Source organism: Panicum virgatum, chromosome 1K (genome assembly GCF_016808335.1).
Source record: "Panicum virgatum strain AP13 chromosome 1K, P.virgatum_v5, whole genome shotgun sequence".
In the NCBI taxonomy this organism is placed as follows: domain Eukaryota; kingdom Viridiplantae; phylum Streptophyta; class Magnoliopsida; order Poales; family Poaceae; genus Panicum; species Panicum virgatum.
Genome location: NC_053136.1, coordinates 56,017,978 through 56,037,690, shown reverse-complemented (window position 1 = coordinate 56,037,690; position 19,713 = coordinate 56,017,978). Strand labels below are relative to the sequence as shown.

General features: G+C 56.4%; 1 protein-coding gene across 1 annotated transcript; it reads left to right on the top strand.

Moving 5' to 3' along the window:
* The first annotated feature begins 204 nt into the window (after positions 1–204).
* Positions 205–1,357, top strand: LOC120658054 (transcriptional regulator SUPERMAN-like). Its single transcript, XM_039936257.1, has one exon. The coding sequence runs from the start codon at positions 433–435 to the stop codon at positions 1,030–1,032; it is 600 nt and encodes a 199-aa protein (XP_039792191.1). The 5' UTR covers positions 205–432; the 3' UTR covers positions 1,033–1,357.
* The last annotated feature ends 18,356 nt before the right edge of the window (positions 1,358–19,713 follow it).

The window sequence follows — 19,713 nt, the reverse complement described above, 5'->3', positions numbered from 1 at the left end:
AACGATCGAATCATGGCGATAGATATGATGCGCACTAGTTTCCAAGCGGAAGCATACAAAGAAGAGGGAGAACAAGTCCAGCTGCAGGCCAAGTAAGCCCAACACCTTGATTTGATCACCAAAAACAACACTTTTCAGGCCGGCAGAGTGACGAGAAGATGCATTAACAACACTAACACGCACATCAGTGCACACTGGGCTTGTGATTACTATATGCGCACCGTCTTGATGTGTTTCTTTGTCGTGTTTGACCATGTCATTATCATGCACCATCTATCCCATTGCATCTGATGACTGGCTACAAGTTATTAGCTAGATAGCTTAGGAGACTTCAATGTTGTCTCCACGAGAGAGCGAGAGAGCTTCGGATCAACAAGCCTACTAAACCCTAGCTGCTTGCTCCAGACTCCCTTAATTCTGTCCCTGACACACATGGATTTGAGTCAAGAAACCAAGGACGAGGCATCCCCGAGCGGTGAGGCTCACGACGACGACGACGACGACAAGGAGCTGCAGAAGCAGCGCGCCGGCAGCGGCGGCGGCGACGACGACGAGGGAACAAGGCAGCCGTACAAGTGCACCTTCTGCAGGAGGGGGTTCCCGACGGCGCAGGCGCTCGGCGGCCACATGAACGTCCACCGCAGGCACAAGGGGAGATCAGCAGCACCCACCACCACCGGCGCCTCACCCACCAGCAGAAGCGGCGGTTGCTACGAGCAGCAGCCGCACAGCTCCACGACGGCGACGGTTGTGTCGTTCGGCGGCCAAACGCATCCGGCGAGCGTCGCGTCCATGGCCGCCGGCGGGGCGGCCTTGTTGCACGCGGAACGGCACCACCACCACCACCACCAGCAGCCGTACGAGCTGCGTCTGTTCGGCCGTGACTGCGCGGCCGGCGGTCGCGGCAAGGAAGGTGGCGCCGGAGACGGCCGACGAGATCGCTGCTACGCCAAAGATGGGGACGGAGGTGGTGGCCATGGCGGAGCGGAGGAGTTGGACTTGGAGCTCAGGCTTGGCGGTGCAGGATCATGAATGAATTAATCTTCTTCAGCTCCATCCTGCTTGCTGCTAATTTCAGAGTATATGTGCATATGCATGCGCAGCTGCTTACTGCCATTTCTCTCTCGCTAACCAAAGCTAAATTTCTCTGCATGCGTTAGTTGAGTTCAATCTTAAGTGCTTTTACATCGATCAGCTAGCGAGGAAATTATAAGAAAAATCCATAGATTTTGCTTTGTAGGCTCTCTAGTCTCTACTGAGGATTAGTTAGTGTTCTGAACAAAGCCTTTTTGCTTATTCTTTTGGCTGCTGCTTATTTGGAATTGCTTGTGTTTCAGTTTCAAAGCAAAAGTGATTTGCATATCTGAAATTTTCTCCTAGTTCCTGTTAAATAGACATGCATGACTGTTGACACTAATTTGCGCCAACACACTCGAATGCGCTAGAACGCGCGGATCGTCGACACGATCTTCACCAACGGGCTACCTGCGCACAGACCGGTCAGACCGGTTATGGCGACCGGCCAGACCGGTTCTACAAAGAAAGCCGCAAAGATCTAAAACCTCGAGCTCGGGAGGGACCTCATCCGAGCTCGTGGATCTATAATTGCTTTGAGGTCGGCAGGCCACTCAGAACGCCATCGAACGTCGTGGAGACGAGCGAAGAACAGCAGATGAGATTGGAAAAGTTAGGGTTTGGAAGTAAAAAGTAAATGATAAATGTGTGAATCGATTGGGATTACCCTCAATCGGCCGTGACCCTTTATATTTATAGGGTGGGGTGGACTTATCCCGCAAGAAATCCTGTTTATAGATCTAAATCTATGAAAAACCCTAATTGTACTCGGACTCTACCTGGACCGGTCAGACTGGTCGGACCTACCGGTCAGACCGGTCGGTCCTTGCCAGACAGGCCACAGTGTCTCGACCGGTCAGACCTCTCGGTCAGACCGGTTAGTGCTAATTTTGGCTGTCAACATATGCCCCCCTGTTTTTTGGTAAAGCTTGCTTGCCAAAAAACATTCTTCTGAGCCAAAATTGTCTAAGGGCGATGATTAACACTACATCGGCCATTTTTTGTACTAAAGGCGATAAACAATTATCGGCCATGTTTTTCTCAAATCGATGTTGAAACAACTTGTTTGGGCCGCCACACCTTCTTCATTGTCGCTGACGTCTTTGGCACGGCCTCCACTTGTTGTTCCATTGCCTCCTTCTTGCGCATACGTTGCAGCCTTCGCTTCTGAGTATGAGACAAGCCTGAGGGACACCACCTCGGCTGTAAATACTTTGAATCTTGCTCCTTGCTCTTCTCATTCTCTTTGCTGCAATCAACATCTTGCTTGACCGGATTATTGCTAGCAACAATCAGTCTTTGTAGTAATGCATGATTTGGATACATAGGTGGATATTGAATATAATATGATTGCATATGCATCCTACTATAATCCATAGGTGTATAAAAGTAAAGATACCAGTAATAACATGGAGCAATCGGTCCACTAGATGAAGTATAATTACCTTGACTCGATTGCTCTTGATGTCTTGACGATGATCCCGTATCTTTGACTTCGCTTGGTTGCCCCTTTTGTCTCTGAGCACTCCCTTCCTTCTCATATTTGGCCAAGAGTTCCTTAAAACTCGGCCTTATCTTGATTTTGGAGGAGTTCCCAGATTTAATGGGCGCACCGGTCAGACCGGTTCCACGACCGGTCAGACCGGTCAAACCGGTCAGACCGCCGATGTGGCCAGTCAGACCGGTCGACTTGTTATCGGCCTTCTTCTTCTTGTCTTGCCCCCGAGTGTTTTTGCGCCTTGAGGGATCTTCTGTGCCGGCTTCTTTTCAGGTCTTTCATCACCAATAACTACATTCTTCCCCTTGGTTGATTCAGCTTGACTCGGCCGAACTAGCGCTTTAGGATTATTCAATTCCAACACATGCACTGTGAAAGGATTCTGATCAACCTCTGTAGATGCATCCGAGGAGGTAGAAGTGAAGTCGATCTCCTTGATCTTGGTGACTTTGCCGCGTCGATCGACCTTGATGCTCGCAAGCGCCGTTTGTAGATCTTCTTCATCGCGCTTCTTCTTGCGCTCCTCCAGCAGCAGACGAACGTCCTCCGGAAGATGCTCATATGCCAAAGGGATGATGTTCTCCTTGTCGATTTCTTGAGCTAAAACAGCCCCAATGACCTTGTCTTCAACAGCCACATAAAGCATGAAAGGAACCCCTCTCCTAGATGCCATGAGCACAGATGGTGAATACAAATAAACCAAAGACCTCTTACTGTTCTGCCCCCAAAGTAAATTCAGTTTCATTCTTTAACCGAAGAATAGAGGTAAGAGCATCGATATACCTCATTAGAAACAATTTGCTAATTTTTTAGCTCGAATTGAAAAACTTCTAATTCGGCTTTTATTTGTTGATATTACAATTTCAACCGACTCAACACTTCAAGAACATTATCAAAGTCTTGAGCGCCCCTTGCAAATTGGTCCGTTGTACAGAAACTTCATGAGGTAAATCATCAGTTGCCAATATTTTGCCCCCCGAGCACTTAAATGTCGTCGAACTCCATATTGCTGTGCTTTTGATGTAGCCTCATGACCCACTAGCTCCTCATTGCCTAGTGTCGGGTAGCATGATTAGGGGCACCCTAATCAGGGGAATAAAACAGCCTAAAAAACGCAAACACATGCTGCGCAACCGGGCCCACGAAGGCCTACAGCCCCCTTCCAACCTGGAAGAAAGGAAAAGACTCAAAGAAGCCCAACACACGGCCCACGTACGCAGTGCGGCCCATCCGCACCCCACTCTCAAACCAGCGTGGGGAGCTCCGCCTCGCTCGAGGGCTCCCCGTCGAAGCCCTCGACCGCGCCCTGCGTCTCCGCCTCGCTCGAGGGTAGTGAGCCTGCCCTCGAGAGAGCGGATCGTCTCCGCCTCGCTCGAGGCCACCCTTCGGCGGAAGGGACAAATGACCCTTCTGCTCACCCGCCCGCCGTACGGAGGCATTAATGCCAACCACTCCTCCACAGCGCCCGGGTCAGATGGCGTCAGGCCGCCATTCCCCACAGTGGCTATGACCGGAGTCTCGTCCGCCAACTCCGGTCACTGCTCTGCCATTCCGGACGCTGTGGCGACACTGTGGGAACCTGCGACGCAGTACAAGACGTGCTCGGCACTGCTCCAGCTACTATACTGCCAACTCCCCATACCTCCTTCGTACTTTCCCTTCCGCGGAGCCCTCGAATGGCAAGGGCACGACCCTCGGAAGCGGCTCCGGCCTTGACCGGGACAAGACCTTGGCCTGTAGGACCCTCGGAATGCCGCCACGCCACGCCTGGAGGACGGTACCCCCCACAGCAACGACCACGCCGCCCGCTGGAGCCGCCAGGACGCCGGCACGATCTCCGCCCGCGCCCGCGTCTGCGTAACACGTGGCGCCCCCGGACCCCTCCCGAGCAGCTAGCTGAGCCGAGAGCTCGCTGGGGTCCGGATGGCACGTGGAGGTCCCGGACCCATCCGCGGGAGTCCGGATGGCACGAGGAGGTCCCGGACCCACTCACGGGGGTCCGGGTCCGCGGCCACAGGTGCTGAGCATTCCCACCTCTGGGACACGTGGTGACACCGGACCTGTCCCCGAGCTGGAAGCGGGTCCGGGACCGTTGGTTCGGTGAGATGGAGACAAGGACGATGCCCAGGACGACTGCCACGACCGGCGCCATACCCCACAGTGTACTTCCCACAGTACTCGATCACTGCACCCCGCGATTCGGGGAGAAGACGATGACTTCCATGATCCCCTGTGCATGTACACCGTCCCTCCTTGTGTCTATAAAAGGGGGGTCGGCCCACTCGGTAAAAAACGACGCTTAGCACTACTAGCAGAGCGTATACGCTCCTCTGAACCCCGATATTGGCACTCGCCTCAATCAACTCCTCCTCTAGCGGAGACTTGGGAGCTTCCCTCCCTCTCTCGCCTCGCTTGTGCCCCCTACTACAGGCACCCCCGGTGCAAGATAGTACGGTGCTCTCGCACACCCCTTTGCTGGACGTACGGCCCTATGGCCGGAACTAGGATAAACCCGTGCGTTACTGTATTGCCTCTTGCATCAACATCTGGGACGAGGAACACGCAGCATCATCACTGGTTGGGTCCGGACCGCCGGGTCAGGACACCGATAGTTGGCGCGCCAGGTAGGGGCGCTGTGTGACATTTTCTCTTTTGTTCCCATTTGATCTCCAGGGATGGCGAGCAGATCCAACCCATTCCCCATGGGCGCCTCGGATCCGTTCCCAGTAGGATACGTGATCTGGTTCGGGAGTCTTGAGTTTAGAGCAACCGGCAACGGTTACCTCATAGAGCTCCTCTCGCCCAGACACAACCTTGACACTCCGACTTCACCAGCCCGGCGCAACAGGCGCTCGGGCCAGCACTTGCGACCAGCGCGCGTGGAGCGGCACCGGGCGGCACGCCTCATCTCCCCCACGTGGGTTGAGGTTGCCATGTCACAGCTCAGCGTCGCGGCCGACGGGGCCACCGCTTCGTCATCACGTGCCTCGGCGTCACCTACGCCGGCACCATCATCGACTGCAGCCCCAGTGCCTCCCAGGGGGGGCGCGACTGCGCCGTCGCCCTTCCCCTTCGGGATGCGCAACGCTGCCACGTACGCCTCTTCATCCAGCACCAACTTCGCCGAGTACGAGGATCTGCCGGGTCATCACCTCCTGTCAATCCGCAACCTCATCGCATCGTCTCCTGATGACTCCTACCCCGAGACGGCGAGCTCGATCGCCGACGACATTAGCTTCTTCATGGACAACTTCACGGCCGAGGAGGCCGAGGACTACTCTGGGGTCCGCGACCCCGACGCTTTCCGCTCGTTCCAGCTCGCGGCGGCTTACTGCCTCACCTGCTCCGAGGACTCCAGCGAGGGGGATTACGATCCCACCCGGGAGTGCATCATGGTCCAGCTCGTGGACGGGCAAGAGGACAACGATCCGGGCGATGACGGGAACGGCGGGGCAGACGCGCAGGCAAACCAACCGGTGGTGCCGGCTGTGGCCCCTTCTTCTTCGTCAAGCTCGGCGGCACGGCAGGCACAGCTGGCGCAGCTCAAGGAGCTTCAAGCCAAGCTCGACGAGCAGCGTCGTCAGACTCAGGAGCTGCGCACCGCACTCGAGCAGCAGCGCACCGCGCGTGGCGCATATGCCCAGGCAGCGGCACGCGTTGCCCGGGAGCGGATCCTAGCCGACGACAACATTGACAAACATCCGGAACTAAAAACGGCCGGCGAAAAACTCGTCGCTGCGGCCTACCTACTCCAAGCAATGCCCGAGTCGTCAACGACTTCGGGTCGCATCCTACGCCGCGAGGCACATGCGCTCATCGAGCAAGCCGCTGTGCAGCAGGCCGAGAGCTCTGCGTCTCGCATGCGCTCGATAGTCCCGAAGTAGCCCGGTGGGACTGCACGCCAGGACCACGAGGTTTCGGTGCACACTCCACCAGGAGGGAAGGGAAAGGCAGCCGCATCGAAAATACTCCCGCAAGGGAGCGACTCCACGACACGCGCGGACATGGCGGTGACGGTGATGCCCGCAACATCATCAATGGCAGGAAATACACCCCTCGACAGGGTGGACGTTTCGACCCCGAACATGACAGGGGCGAGTCACCGGAGCCTCCGGGCACCCGTGTGTTCAGCCGGGCTTTCGACAGCCTACAACCCTCGTCAAGTACTCAGGCGAGACCGATCCCGCAGTCTGGCTCAACAACTACCGCCTAGCATGCCATCTGGGCGGTGCGATGGACGACGCGGTCATCATCCGCAACCTTCCCCTTCACCTTGCTGACGCCACATGAACGTGGCTCGAGCACTTACCCGCGGACCAGATCCACAACTGGGCCGACTTAGTCCAGATCTTCATGGGCAACTTCCAGGGCACGTACGTGCTCCCTGGGAACTCCTGGGACCTCAAAGGGTGTCGGCAGAAGCCCAATGAGTCCCTGCGCGACTACGTGCGGCGCTTCTCCAAGCAATGCACCGAGCTCCCCAGCGTCACCCACGTCGAGGTCGTCAACGCCTTCCTCGAGGGCAAGACGTGCAGGAACCTGGTGCACGAGCTTGCGCGAAGCCGTCCCACCAACACCAACGAGTTGTTCGACGCTGCCACCAACTACGCCGCCGGCGAGGAGGCCGTTGAAGCCATTTTCGATGACAAGCTGAACAAGCGCAAGGAAGATGCGCCCGCAGAGGGCAGCAACGCCAAGACCACATGGCATTCTACGACAAATACCACGTACGCATGGACTGGTCGGCTGTGGTGCACCCACAGATGAACGAACAAGTGGAGCGTGCCAATGGCATGATCGTCCAAGGACTGAAGCCAAGGATCTTCAACAAGCTGAACAAGTTTGGCCGGAGGTGGCTCACAGAGCTACCCTCGGTTATTTGGAGCCTGAGGACGACCCCAAGCAGAGCCATGGGCTTTACCCCATTCTTCCTCGTCTATGGCGCCGAGGCCATGCTCCCCACGGACCTGGAGTATGGGTCACCGAGGCTCAAGGCCTATCAAGAGCAGCAGAACCAGCAAGCCCGCGAGGACTCGCTGGATCAAGTGGACGAGGCTCGAGACGTGGCACTCCTACACTCTGCGCGTTATCAGCAGTCCCTGCGAAGATATCAAGGGCAGAGAGTTCGGCGCCGAGACCTCAACAAAGGGGACTTGGTGCTGAGGCTTCGACAGGACAACAGGGGCTGCCACAAGCTCTCACCACCGTGGGAAGGCCCATACACCATCACCGAGGTGATCAAGCCCGGCACGTACAAGCTGGCGAATGAAAACGGCGAAGTCCTCACCAATGCTTGGAACATACAGCAGCTACGTCACTTCTATCCTTAGAGTTCCAAGCTATTTGTACATCATTTGTACTCGCATTTACGATTTCCTGAAACAATAAAGGAGTATGCTCTACTTGTTTATTTTTTGGGAACTTTCCGGACCCTCGGGGGTTCGGAGGCGCACGAACACTGAGGTACGCCTGGCTTTACCCTCGGTAAAGCCAAGTCTTCATCGGGGGCTACTACGGGGGGAACCCCCGAACGTCCCCCAAAAATCGCCAACGTTTTTTTCAAAAAATTTCCGTATCCAAGTTTCTCGTATACTTGGGAAAAACGGACGCGAGGCATAAGCAACTATGGTACGAGGTCGGCCGAGTTGTGGGGCCGCCTACGCCTCTGGGATACGGCAGCCCCCTCACCACCTCACGCCTAAGTCGCTTATGAACGCGAAATTCCTCGCAGAAGTTTACCAAAGTCGCATACGAGAACACGGAAAAAGAGTAAAGAAAACGAGGGTTCGAACGCATAAGGCCTCGATGGGCCACACTGTCGATTTACAATTACCAATGTCTTACATCTACAAGTGCTATTACGATAAAGTACTAACTCATTACATGGGCTCCGAGGCCCAGACTACCTTCAGGTTATCATCCCCTCCTTGCGGATCTTCTGCAGCATCGAATTCGGCTTTGGGGGGGATGTCGGCTTCCAGCTTCGCGGCCAGGACGGTGGCGAACTCCTCGGCGGCGGCGGTGGCGTCATCCATGATGGTCAACGCAGCATCCACATCGGCGTCGGTTGGGACGACGTATCCCGACGACACCCTCTGGAGGTCCATGATGTAGTGCGTCGAGGCCACGGCGAGGGCTCGCAGGACACCAAGGCGGAAGGCGCTCTTGGCGTGCTCGGCGATCCGACCACCTAGCGCTCGCAGGCGGCTGTGGTCCGCTCACACGCTCACAGTGGTCCGCTCCAGGTCCGTATATTCAGCCTGCGCCACCATAAGCGCAGTGTTGACTGCCTCCTTCGTCGCAGTCTCGTCCGCCACTCTCTGCCTCAGCTCTGGTCAAAGGAACCAAGATAAGCTGCGATGAATTAGGATTCGACAATAGCGAAATCTTGAGCACTCACCCGCGATATTCTTCTGTGCTTCCTCCTGCTGCACTCGAGCGGCCTCTTCGAACGAGGACAAGCAGTCCTCCTTCTCCTTGAGGGCGGCCTCCGCATTCCGGATGGCCACCTCCTTTTCCTCGAGGGCTTTTCCCTTTTCCTTGAGGGTCCCGGAGAGCATGGCGACGGTCGCCTTCTCGTGTTGGAGCTCGGCCTCCTTGCCTTGGAGCTCGGCCTCCTTGTGCTGGAGCTCGACCTCCTTGTGCTCGAGCGCCGCCCTCACATGCTGCTGTAGGGTCGAGATGACAGACTAGAGGGGGGGTGAATAGTCCTTTCTAAAACTAATTGCGCCGGCTAACCGAAACTTATGCGGAATTGAAACTATTCGCTTAGCCAAGACTTCACCCCTCTAACTATGACTCTAAGGCACCTCCAAAAAGGTCCTACACAAAGCAAATGGAGTGCCAAGCTAGTAAGAGCTCTTCTAACAATTCTAATGCCAAGTCATACAAGCCTAAGCACTAGTACTTCACAAACCGGGGGAGCTCCTACACAATTCTAATGAGCAAAAGCACAAAGCCAAACCTAAGCTCACAAGATGCTCAAGGACAAGGATACACAATCCAAATCCAAGAGCTCAACTTGCTTAGCTACACAATCTAAGCAAGAGCCACTAATTAAGCTACACAAGCTAACTAGTTACACTAGGATCTCTACTTCTAGCTACACAAGCAAGAAGATGATTAGCAAGCTACACAAGCTAACTAATCACTAGAGAGCAACTACACAAGCACAAGATATAGATGAATGTAAACACGAGACTTGTGATTTGAAGAATGCAAACCACCGAGAAGAGTAGACAAGATTGACACGGTGATTTTTATCCCGAGGTTCACTTGGTTGCCACCAAGCTAATCCCCGTTGAGACAAGCTCCAAGGTTGCCGCCGATCCTCTTGCTAGTGGTGACTCTCAAGTCACACTCTCCCACGTGGAGTGCTCACACCGAGCTCTAGCACATGATCCGGCCGAACCACTTATTGCTCTTCACGTCTCGCTCAACTAGAGTTGCTCTTCGCGGCTCCCGCGGGGTGAGCACAATACCCCTCACAATCTCTTCTCCGGAGCACCGCACAATCTTCTTGCGGTCTTCAACGGAGCCTCTTGCCACCAAGCCGTCTAGGAGGTGGCAACCTCCAAGAGTAACAAGCACACCGGCTTGCAACACGATCACCTAGTGCCACTCGATGCAAACTCTCAAAGCAATCGCACTAGAATCGCTCTCTCACTCGATCGGATGATTACTATCAAGTTAGAGTGAGTAGAGGGCTCTCAAGCACTCTCACACATGGACACCAAGTCCCCAAGGTGCTCAGCACATTCAAATGGCCGGCCACGCCCTCTATTTATAGAGGGAGGCCCCAAACTAGCCGTTACACTCAAATCCCATGAAAACAGAGTTTTCGCGGACTGTCCGCCTCACAAAAACCGGACTGTCCGCCATTCAAAACCAACGGCTAGAACTGCAATGATTATGTGTCAGAGTCGACCGTTAGAGCTCCGGGTGGACTATCCGCGCCCCTGTGGCGGACTGTCCGCGGTTCAAAACTTCGAACCAACCGATTTGCAAACGTCTCTGACTAAATCTGGAAGTGACCGGCGGACTGTCCGCTCCCCAGGGGCGGACTGTCCGCAGTTCAAAACGTCAGCACACACAGAAACCGTAGTGTTTCTGTCCCAGAAATTTCAATAGGAGGCGGACCGTCCGCCCCCAAGGACCGGACGGTCCGCAGTTCATTTTGGACACCCAAGACAGAACTACCAAGTTTCTGCGCCCGTTTCAGCTTTTAAAGGCGGACCGTCCGCCCCCATGGACCGGACGGTCCGCAGTTCATTTTGGACCACCAACAGAGCCAAAAACGGTTCTGTTCGAGCTCATCCGAGATAATGGCGGACCGTCCGCCCCCCTTGAGCGGACCGTCCGCAGGTATATTTCCGGCAGAAATGTACCTCGGTAAAACGGCCATAACTCTTAGCTCCGATGTCCAAATTAGGTGATCTTGGACTCTATGGAAAGATAATTCAGAGGGCTACACAACTCAACTGAATACTTGATCGAAAACACAATGGATCAAAGCAGTATTCCACTCCAAGAGACCACCTAATTTCCGGAGAAAACCGAAAAACCTTTCTTGCTTCCCAAAGTTGATCAACATCAACTCCAACTCTTTCTCCTTTGCAAATGTGCCAACACCACCACGTGAACAACACCATGTGCATGTGTGTTAGCATTTCACAATCATTTTCAAAGAATTTTCACTTGATCTCACCACGCCACTCGATCCTAGCAACATCGCAATGTTAGATCGCTCAAGTGGCACTAGATGACCGATATGTAAACAAGTTTGCCCCCTCTTGATAGTACGGCCATCTATCCTAAATCCGGTCATGCACTTCTCTACAAAACCTTTGACCGGTGAAATGAAATGCCCTACAAGTCATACCTTTGCCTTGCACATTTCATTTCATCTTCCCAAATGTTGATGCCACACAAGCACCAAACTCCATCAAGCCTTTTGATCATCATCATGAGTCAATACTTGGCTTGATCTTTCTTAAATGATATGATTCACTCCATATCATCACATGACCTCTTTGGTCCATCGATCTTGACCTTGCTCGCTCTTCACCGTTGCCTCGGTCCATCGGCGCCAAATCTTGCCCAAGCTTCACCGCCTCGCGGTCCCTCGCTTCAAAGCCTTGACTTGCCCTTCTCCATTGCAACCGGTCCATCAAGCAAAGCCTTGTCTTGATCTTCTCCACTTTGGTCACATAACTCCACGTCATGTCTCATATGCAATGAGCTCCTCGATCACACTATATGAGAATAGCATCAACACTTAGCCATTTCTCCTCCATGGCACATGTTGCTCATACTAGTGTCTTTGTGTGGACTAATCTCCTGTGTACCTCAACATAAACACTTATTAGTCCACATAAGTTGTCACTCAATTACTAAAACCAAACAAGGGCCTTTCAGCTGCAGCTCGGCAGTCCGCGCCTTGGCCTCCTGAGCCTTCTGCTCCACCGCGGCCCTTTGGACGTTGCGCTCGCCGGTGGTCCGTGCCAACTCTTCCTTTAGCGCCTGCTGACGCGCCCCCAGATCTGTCATCTTGGTGTTAGCGTCGATGTTCTTCAGCACCAAGTCGGCATTGTGCTGCCCAAGCCAGCGCATTTGGGAGTACAGCCAGTTCAGCTCATCATTTTTTTTTGCGCGAGATGTCCCTCAGCCGCTGCAAGTGGAAGAGCTTGAATGAAACGAACAAAATCAAGGCCAAATACTAACGATTCCGGGGAGAGAGCCACCTACCTGGCTGATCTGGAAATCCGTCGTTCTATGAAGCTCTAAGGCGCGGTCAAGGTGGCCCAGAATCTGAGAGCCGGCCTCGAACTGCACCTTCCAGATGGCTTCCTCCTCCTGCTCGCTGCGGAGAAACTCCAGAGGGACCCCGGACTGGACGATCGCCCCGGGACGGGGCCCCTCGGACGTCCCCGCATTGAGTACCTCCTCGGAGGCCGACGTGAACTCGGCAATCCGGTTGGCGGCACTGGCAGCAGCAGCAGGGTCGATGTCCCTCGAGTCCCCGTACTCCTCGCTGCTCTCCGGTAGTTGCACCACTGGCACCATGTCCTCCGGCGCCGCTTGCGCCGTCACCGCCGCAACAACCCCGTCGTCCCGGGCCCCCACAGGCTCCGGGACGCAGGTTTCCTACTCTGCCGGCGCCCCTGGCACCGACTCCTCCTCTGCGACACCCTCGACCCCAGCCCTCGGGGGTTCGAGGATGAGGGTCTCCACCCCTATTTGGCTAGTGGGGCGTTCCTGCGCGCCCCCACCAGTTTCCCCTTCTCCTGCGACCGGCTGGGCGGCGCTATCCGCGTCGCCCCGACCGGCCCCGACTTCGACGACCGGCCGGGTGACATCATTTACGCCGCCCCGGTCGACCTCCCCCTCGGTGTCATCCTGAGCGGCTGTTACAGCGCCGCCCTGGCCAGCGTCGCCCTTGCTCTCCGGCACTCGAGCCTGTTGGGCCTTCTGGGCCCCTCGAGCCATCACCTCCTAGAGCTTTGCGGCCTCGGCCACAATATCCACGACGAGCAGGGGCTGTAGTGCCGTGTGTAGTGTAGCGCCCCCCCGGTCTTGAGGGCCTTGGTCGGCGCAAGCGGGGCTGCATCCCTGGAGATGGCCCCGGAGCTGGTAATCGGGGAAGAAGTGCTGAAGTTAGCAGGATTGGGGGGCCAATTAAACGAATGCGAAGAATAAAATCAAAATCACCTACCCTGATCGGGCGCTCATGCTGCGCTTGCCCGAGCCGCTCCTTCGGGCCCGCGGCACACTGACACCTCTCGACGATTGACCCGACGGCATCGTCCTCGGATCGGCCTCGACCCTCGAGGCCGTCTGTGCGGACGTCTCCGCGCTCGCCGCGGACTCGTCGCCTCCCGTCGACAGCGTGGGCGCGGGTGTCCTCCTACCCGTCGCCGGTGGAGATGACCTTTGTCCTGTCGTGGGTGTAGACGACCTCCTGCCCGCTGCCGGCGTGGGCGACCTTCGTCCAGCCGCTGGCGTGGGCGATCTCCGCTCCGCCCCTACGAGGGGCGGATTCACCAACGACCCTGGCGTGAGCCTCGCCTCACCCAGTGTCATGGGCACATCCTCGTCGCCAGTTCCTCGATAGACCGGCGAGGAACCCGCGCATGTCGCCGCCTCGTCGTCGTCCGAGAAGTTGATCTCGGCATCCAAGGAGCCCTCCTCATCCTCGGAGGACTCAGGCGTGGCGGGCCGCGGCTTCCCCTCCGCATGTGCAATTTTGCACGCCTTATCGTGCTTTTCCTTCCTCTTCCTCTTCCTCTTCCTGGCGGCGGCCGCCTCCGCCGCGTCCTTCTGCTTCTTCACCGCCTCTGCGTGTAGGCGGTTGACTTCGCATTCCTCCGGGACCGGAGGCCTCGAGGTGTAGCCCCTGTGGCTCAACCCCTACGAAACACAACCAAGTCAGAATTAGGGAGTGGGGAGAGGAGAAGCACAAATCGGCAACGAATTGAAACTGGAACTCACCACAGAAAGGTCCCCCGCCTCGGGGCGCATCTTGATCTTCCAAAGATCCTCGGGGTTGTCAGGGAACTCCGCCACCGCGTTCCTCGCCCTCCGGGCAGTGACGTCATGGGGGAGCAGCATGAGCGACGTCCTGGAGCCCGAATCCCGGGCCTCGGGAGTGAGGTCGAAAATCGGCAGGCTCCTCTCCATGAGAGGAATCACCCTCTGCCGGTGAAAGTTCGCGATGACGGTTGCCGCCATCAACCCCTTCCTCGCCAGGTGCTGCAATGCCTCGGTGAGCACTTCGAGCCTGGCCTGATGCGCTGGGGGCGATACCCCCCCTGTCCCACTTCTCCGGCCTCTCCCGGAGCACCTTATTGGTGAACGCCGGGAGCCGGTTGCCGAAGTTGCGCAGGTAAAACCACCCTCGAGTCCACCCGACGTTGTTCGTCGTCATCCTATTGGGGATGTACAAACTCCTCCGGGTTGGGCGCAAGTGGAGCATCAGACCGCCGGCGTGGGCGAACCTCTTCGGCTGGCCCCGCACATTCTCGATGAAAAGCTCTCCGCGGAACAAATGGATCCACAAATCCCAGTGCGCTTCGATCCCAAGATACCCCTCGCAGACAGAGACGAAGACCGCCGCCTGCGAGATAGAATTGGGGCCGAAGTTGTGCAGCTCCACCCCGTAGTACTCGCACAGCGCCCGCATGAATCTGCCGACGGGGATGCTGAATCCCCGCTCGTGGGGTCGCACGAGACTCATGACGTAGCCGTCGGGGGGATTTGGTTCGGTCTCCTCTAGCCGCGGGGGGATCCACGCTGGCCGCTCCGAGTTGATGTTCACCGGCAGCAGCCTGTCGTCGACCAGCTGCTCCAAAACTGCCTCGGTGGCGGTGGACTTCCCCCACGACAATGGCTCCTGGACATCCGACATCGCTTCGAACCGCTGGGGGTGCGGGAAGGCAAGCTTTATGGTGGCTAAGGTGCACTCTCGCTCTCTCCTTCCTCCTCTCGCTCTCGGCTCTGGGCTCAGGATGCAGGGGAGGCAGAAAACGCAGGGGAGACGAAGGCAAAATGACCAGGTGAACCCAAACAATCCCCCTTCCCCGTTTTTATCCACCAAAACGGGCGGATTCGCCGCCGTGGCCCGGATCTGCCGCATTCAATGCGGTAGATTTTACTGTCGCTGACGGCTGGGCCCCATGACCACGGAGTCTCCCACGCGCGCACTTGCCAATAATTATGGCGCAGTAACTGATGGACGCGGCGCAACTGTAGCACTGTTCTATCCGTCAGCCGCCGCACACGCCTCTTCGCCAATCTAAGGCAGTCGCCTGAAAAAGCGCGCCCGCAGTGCACCGCGCGTACTGGGCCACGTCACCCATGACCAGCGAAAGACCCATGCGCACGACCTGTGACTCCGAGCCGTTTGCGAACCGTGACTGAATATTCCTTTAGGGGGCTCTTCACCCTCGAAGGAACCTTATTCCGAGGCCTTACTTATCAGAGGTTCGAAGCCTAGCTCGTCGAGGGTTCGACAGGTGCCCCAGATTGCCAGAGTCAGGGACTGCATGGATGTGCCGTATAAGCTACCCTCGAGCGCGGAGTTCGAGACATCCTACCCAGTGTTCAAGGCCAGTCGAGGGTGCCTAGTAGGGGGATCCCATCGAGGGAGAGCATCGAGCCCTCGGACCCTATCGAACGGGTCCGAGCCCCGCCTAGCGAACCTTTGCGAGCGCTTTATGTGACGTGTCCACGGACCACGAGCCGACCCTTATCGAACGGTGCACGGATGTCCACTTGAACTACCCGATAATAGCACACTGAAGCAGCCATAGCTCGCGGCCCGGGCATGGGTAGCATGGTGCGCTTCACCCCTCCTCCTTGCAGAAGGGCGACGAGGGTCGTAATAAAAGTCGAGGGTCCCCCGAATGCCTTCACGCAGGCCGGGGCTCGGGGGCTCCTCCCACACCGCGGCTCAGACCGCACCCACGAATGGATCGACGACCGTCGATTACGAAGTTCCATGTGTTTAACCAAAACTCCCACTCTTAACGCGTGCCTGCCAGATGGTTTAGCAGGACTTTGGGTCGCTGTACCAGCATGAAAAATGCCGAGGCCAGCTGAAAAAAATGCCGATGCCGGCTGAAAAAGACGCTGGACGGCCACCTCAGTAAAGCAACCAAGCAGGGCGACGTTTATAGCCCTTGGACGAGTGCAAACACTCCTCCAAGGCCTCGGGGGCTACACCCGCGGGTGCGCTGACACGCCCCCACGGAGGAAACTTCACACATTCGAGGACCAAAATCCTCTGCAGGGGTGACGCTCACCCTTACACCCTCGATCATCCCCTCCGCGAAGGAGAAGGAGACTTCATTGCTCTTTACAAACAAAGATTACAAAGGGTTACCGGATCGAAGCCGTCGAAAAGTACAAACACGTTGCCACCTGCGTGGCAATTTTCCCTGTATTGGGGAGGAGCGCAGCACCGATTGATCACATCAAGGGGTAAATTTGACGAAATACCCTTTGGCCGAATCCCCTGACTCGACCAAAGGCTCGGGGCTACTGTCGGGTACCATGATTAGGGGCACCCTAATCAGGGGACCAAAACCGCCTAAAAAATGCAAACGCATGCTGAGCAACCGAGCCCACGAAGGCCAACAGCCCCCTTCCAACCTGGAAGAAAGAAAAAGACTCAAAAAAGCCCAACACACAGCCTACGTACGCAGTGCGGCCCATCTGCACCCCCCTCGGACCCGCGGGGTGAGCTCCGCCTCGCTCGAGGGCTCCCCGTCGAAGCCCTCGACCACGCCCCGCGTCTCCGCCTCGCTCGAGGGTAGCGAGCCTGCCCTCGAGAGAGCGGATCGTCTCCGCCTCGCTCGAGGCCACCCTTCGGCGGAAAGGACAAACGGCCCTTCCGCTCACCCGCCCGCCGTACGGAGGCATTAATGCCAACCACTCCTCCATAGCGCCCGGGTCAGATGGCGTCAGGCCGCCATTCCCCACAGTGGTTGTGACCGGAGTCTCGTCCGCCAACTCCGGTCACTGCTCTGCCATTCCGGACGCTGTGGCAACACTGTGGGAATCTGCGACGCAATACAAGATGTGCTCGGCACTGCTCCAGCTACTATACTGCCAACCCCCATACCTCCTTCGTACTGTCCCTTCCGCGGAGCCCTCGAACGGCATGGGCACGACCCTCGGAAGCGGCTTCGGCCTTGACCGGGACAAGACCCTAGCCTGTAGGACCCTCGGAACGCCACCACGCTACGCTTGGAGGACGGTACCCCCCACAGCGACGACCACGCCGCCCGCTGGAGCCGCCAGGATGCCAGCGCGATCTCCGCCCACGCCCGCGTCTGCGTAACACGTGGCACCCCCGGACCCCTCCCGAGCAGCTAGCTGAGCCGAGAGCTCGCGGGGGTCCAGATGGCACGTGGATGTCCCGGACCCATCCGCGGGAGTCCGGATGGCACGAGGAGGTCCCGGACCCACTCGCGGGGGTCTGGGTCCGCGGCCACAACTGCTGAGCATTCCCACCTTTGGGACACGTGGTGACACCGGACCCGTCCCCGAGTGGGAAGCGGGTCCGGGACCATTGGTTCGGTGAGATGGAGACAAGGACGACGCCCAGGACGACTGCCACGATCGGCGCCATACCCCATACTGTACTTCCCACAGTACTCGATCACTGCACCCCTGCGAGTCGGGGAGAAGACGACGACTTCCATGATCCCCTATGCATGTACACCGTCCCTCCTTGTGTCTATAAAAGGGGGGTCGGCCCACTCGGTAAAAAACGACGTTTAGCACTACTAGCAGAGCGCATACGCTCCTCTGAACCCCGATATTGGAACTCGCCTCAATCAACTCCTCCTCTAGCGGAGACTTGGGAGCTTCCCTCCCTCTCTCGCCTCGCTTGTACCCCCTACTACAGGCACCCCCGATGCAAGATAGTACAGTGCTCTCACACACCCTTTTGCTGGACGTACGGCCCCACGGCCGGAACCAGGATAAACCCGTGCGTTATTGTATTGCCTCTTGCATCAACATCTGGGATGAGGAGCACACAGCATCATCACTGGTTGGGTCCGGACCACCGGGTCAGGACACCGATACCTAGTACCAAGAATGCTAGCGGTGTTTCTCCATCGTAAGGAACTGAAACAGTCATTGCCGATTCGGCTTTCTATTCTGCTGCAACCTCAACCGGTCTGACCGGTTGCTCTGGGCGGTCAGACCGGTCGCTTGTACCGGTCAGACCGGTCTCCTGAGGCGGTTCGACCGATCGTGCTGGCTGGTCAACTGCTTTGACCCTCCATACCTTGCCTTGAGGGACCATTGGTCTGTAGTGGTTGAATTATTTATCCCTCAGCCTCTTGAACTCTTGGTCCTTCTCCTGAGCACGTAGGCGCTGCAACTTTCGTCTTTGAGTACGAGTCAGCCCTGGAGGACACCACCTTGGTTGAAAGTACTTTGATGTTGAATTACTGCTACTGGCCTCATGATCATTATCCATGATCGGCCTCTGGACAGGAGGATTGACCGATTTATCAAAAACCATCGGTCTTGTGCTCTCAACACTGACATCCACTTTGATATTGCAGATCTGCACCTCATCATCGGCTTTAGCTTTTTCTGGATCAACAGTGGTATGTACCTCATCTTTGTTTTTCTTGACACGGTACACTTGTCTTGGAGAACGAACTTTGACCGGCCTCCGATGAGACCGGTCTGACCGGTCAATGGCGACCGTTCTGACCGGTGCAGGCTGCCGCCTCTGACCTGATCGGTGAGGTCCCAATCGGTCATGCACTGGTCGTGAAACGTTGCCAAACTCATGCCTTCTGCGATCCTCCTCCCTGTGGTGAGATGGTGGGTATAGCATCGGATAACAATACATCCAAATTCCTTCATGCCCCCATGTAGGATAAGAAAAACCCGATGCCGGTGACGCCGACAGCGTAGTAGCGTACACCTTCTGAGGAGGGAATAATGTAGTGCTATCACCCCTACGCTTGCTGGATTCTCCCCTAGGAGAAGAACGCTTGCCTTGACGTGAAGGTGAACTTGGTTCTTTTTTTAGTGGCCGATCTTTTGGAACGGCCTTTGTGTACTTGTTTAGTAGCTGAGCAATGGTGAGCTTCTGCTTTGTAAAACTCCCACGCACCTTTGACTCATTAACCTTTCTAGTACCTTCTTCCGGGCGCTTAGGCTTAAAAATTCTAGGCCGGCCTTTTGTCTGACCGGTCTGACCGGTTGAGGTGACCGGTCTGACCAGTCGTGCTTGAGTTGCATGCCGACTCGTCTTTTGAGAGCAACTTTCTTGCCCCCCGGGTCTTGAAGCTTTGACAATGATCTTCAGTGACTCCTTTCTATTAGGAGTCTTCTCCATAGTCACTTCCCTAGCCTGAATCTTGTCCATCAGGAGTCTTCTCCATCAGGAGACCCCTCTTGGTGAGAAGCTCCGATAGTGAAGACGGTGCCGTTGGTGACGCTTCGAGAGAGATGGTGGCGGTGGCCTTGTCTTGGTGACTTGGCGTCACTTAGCCTTTGCTTGCCGGAAGCCTTGGTGGCGAACGCAAGACGGTGATCAAGCGAAGAGACTCGGCATCACACTTGTTCTTGGTGGACAAGTGGCCGTGGACGTAGGGAGTGACTTGTTG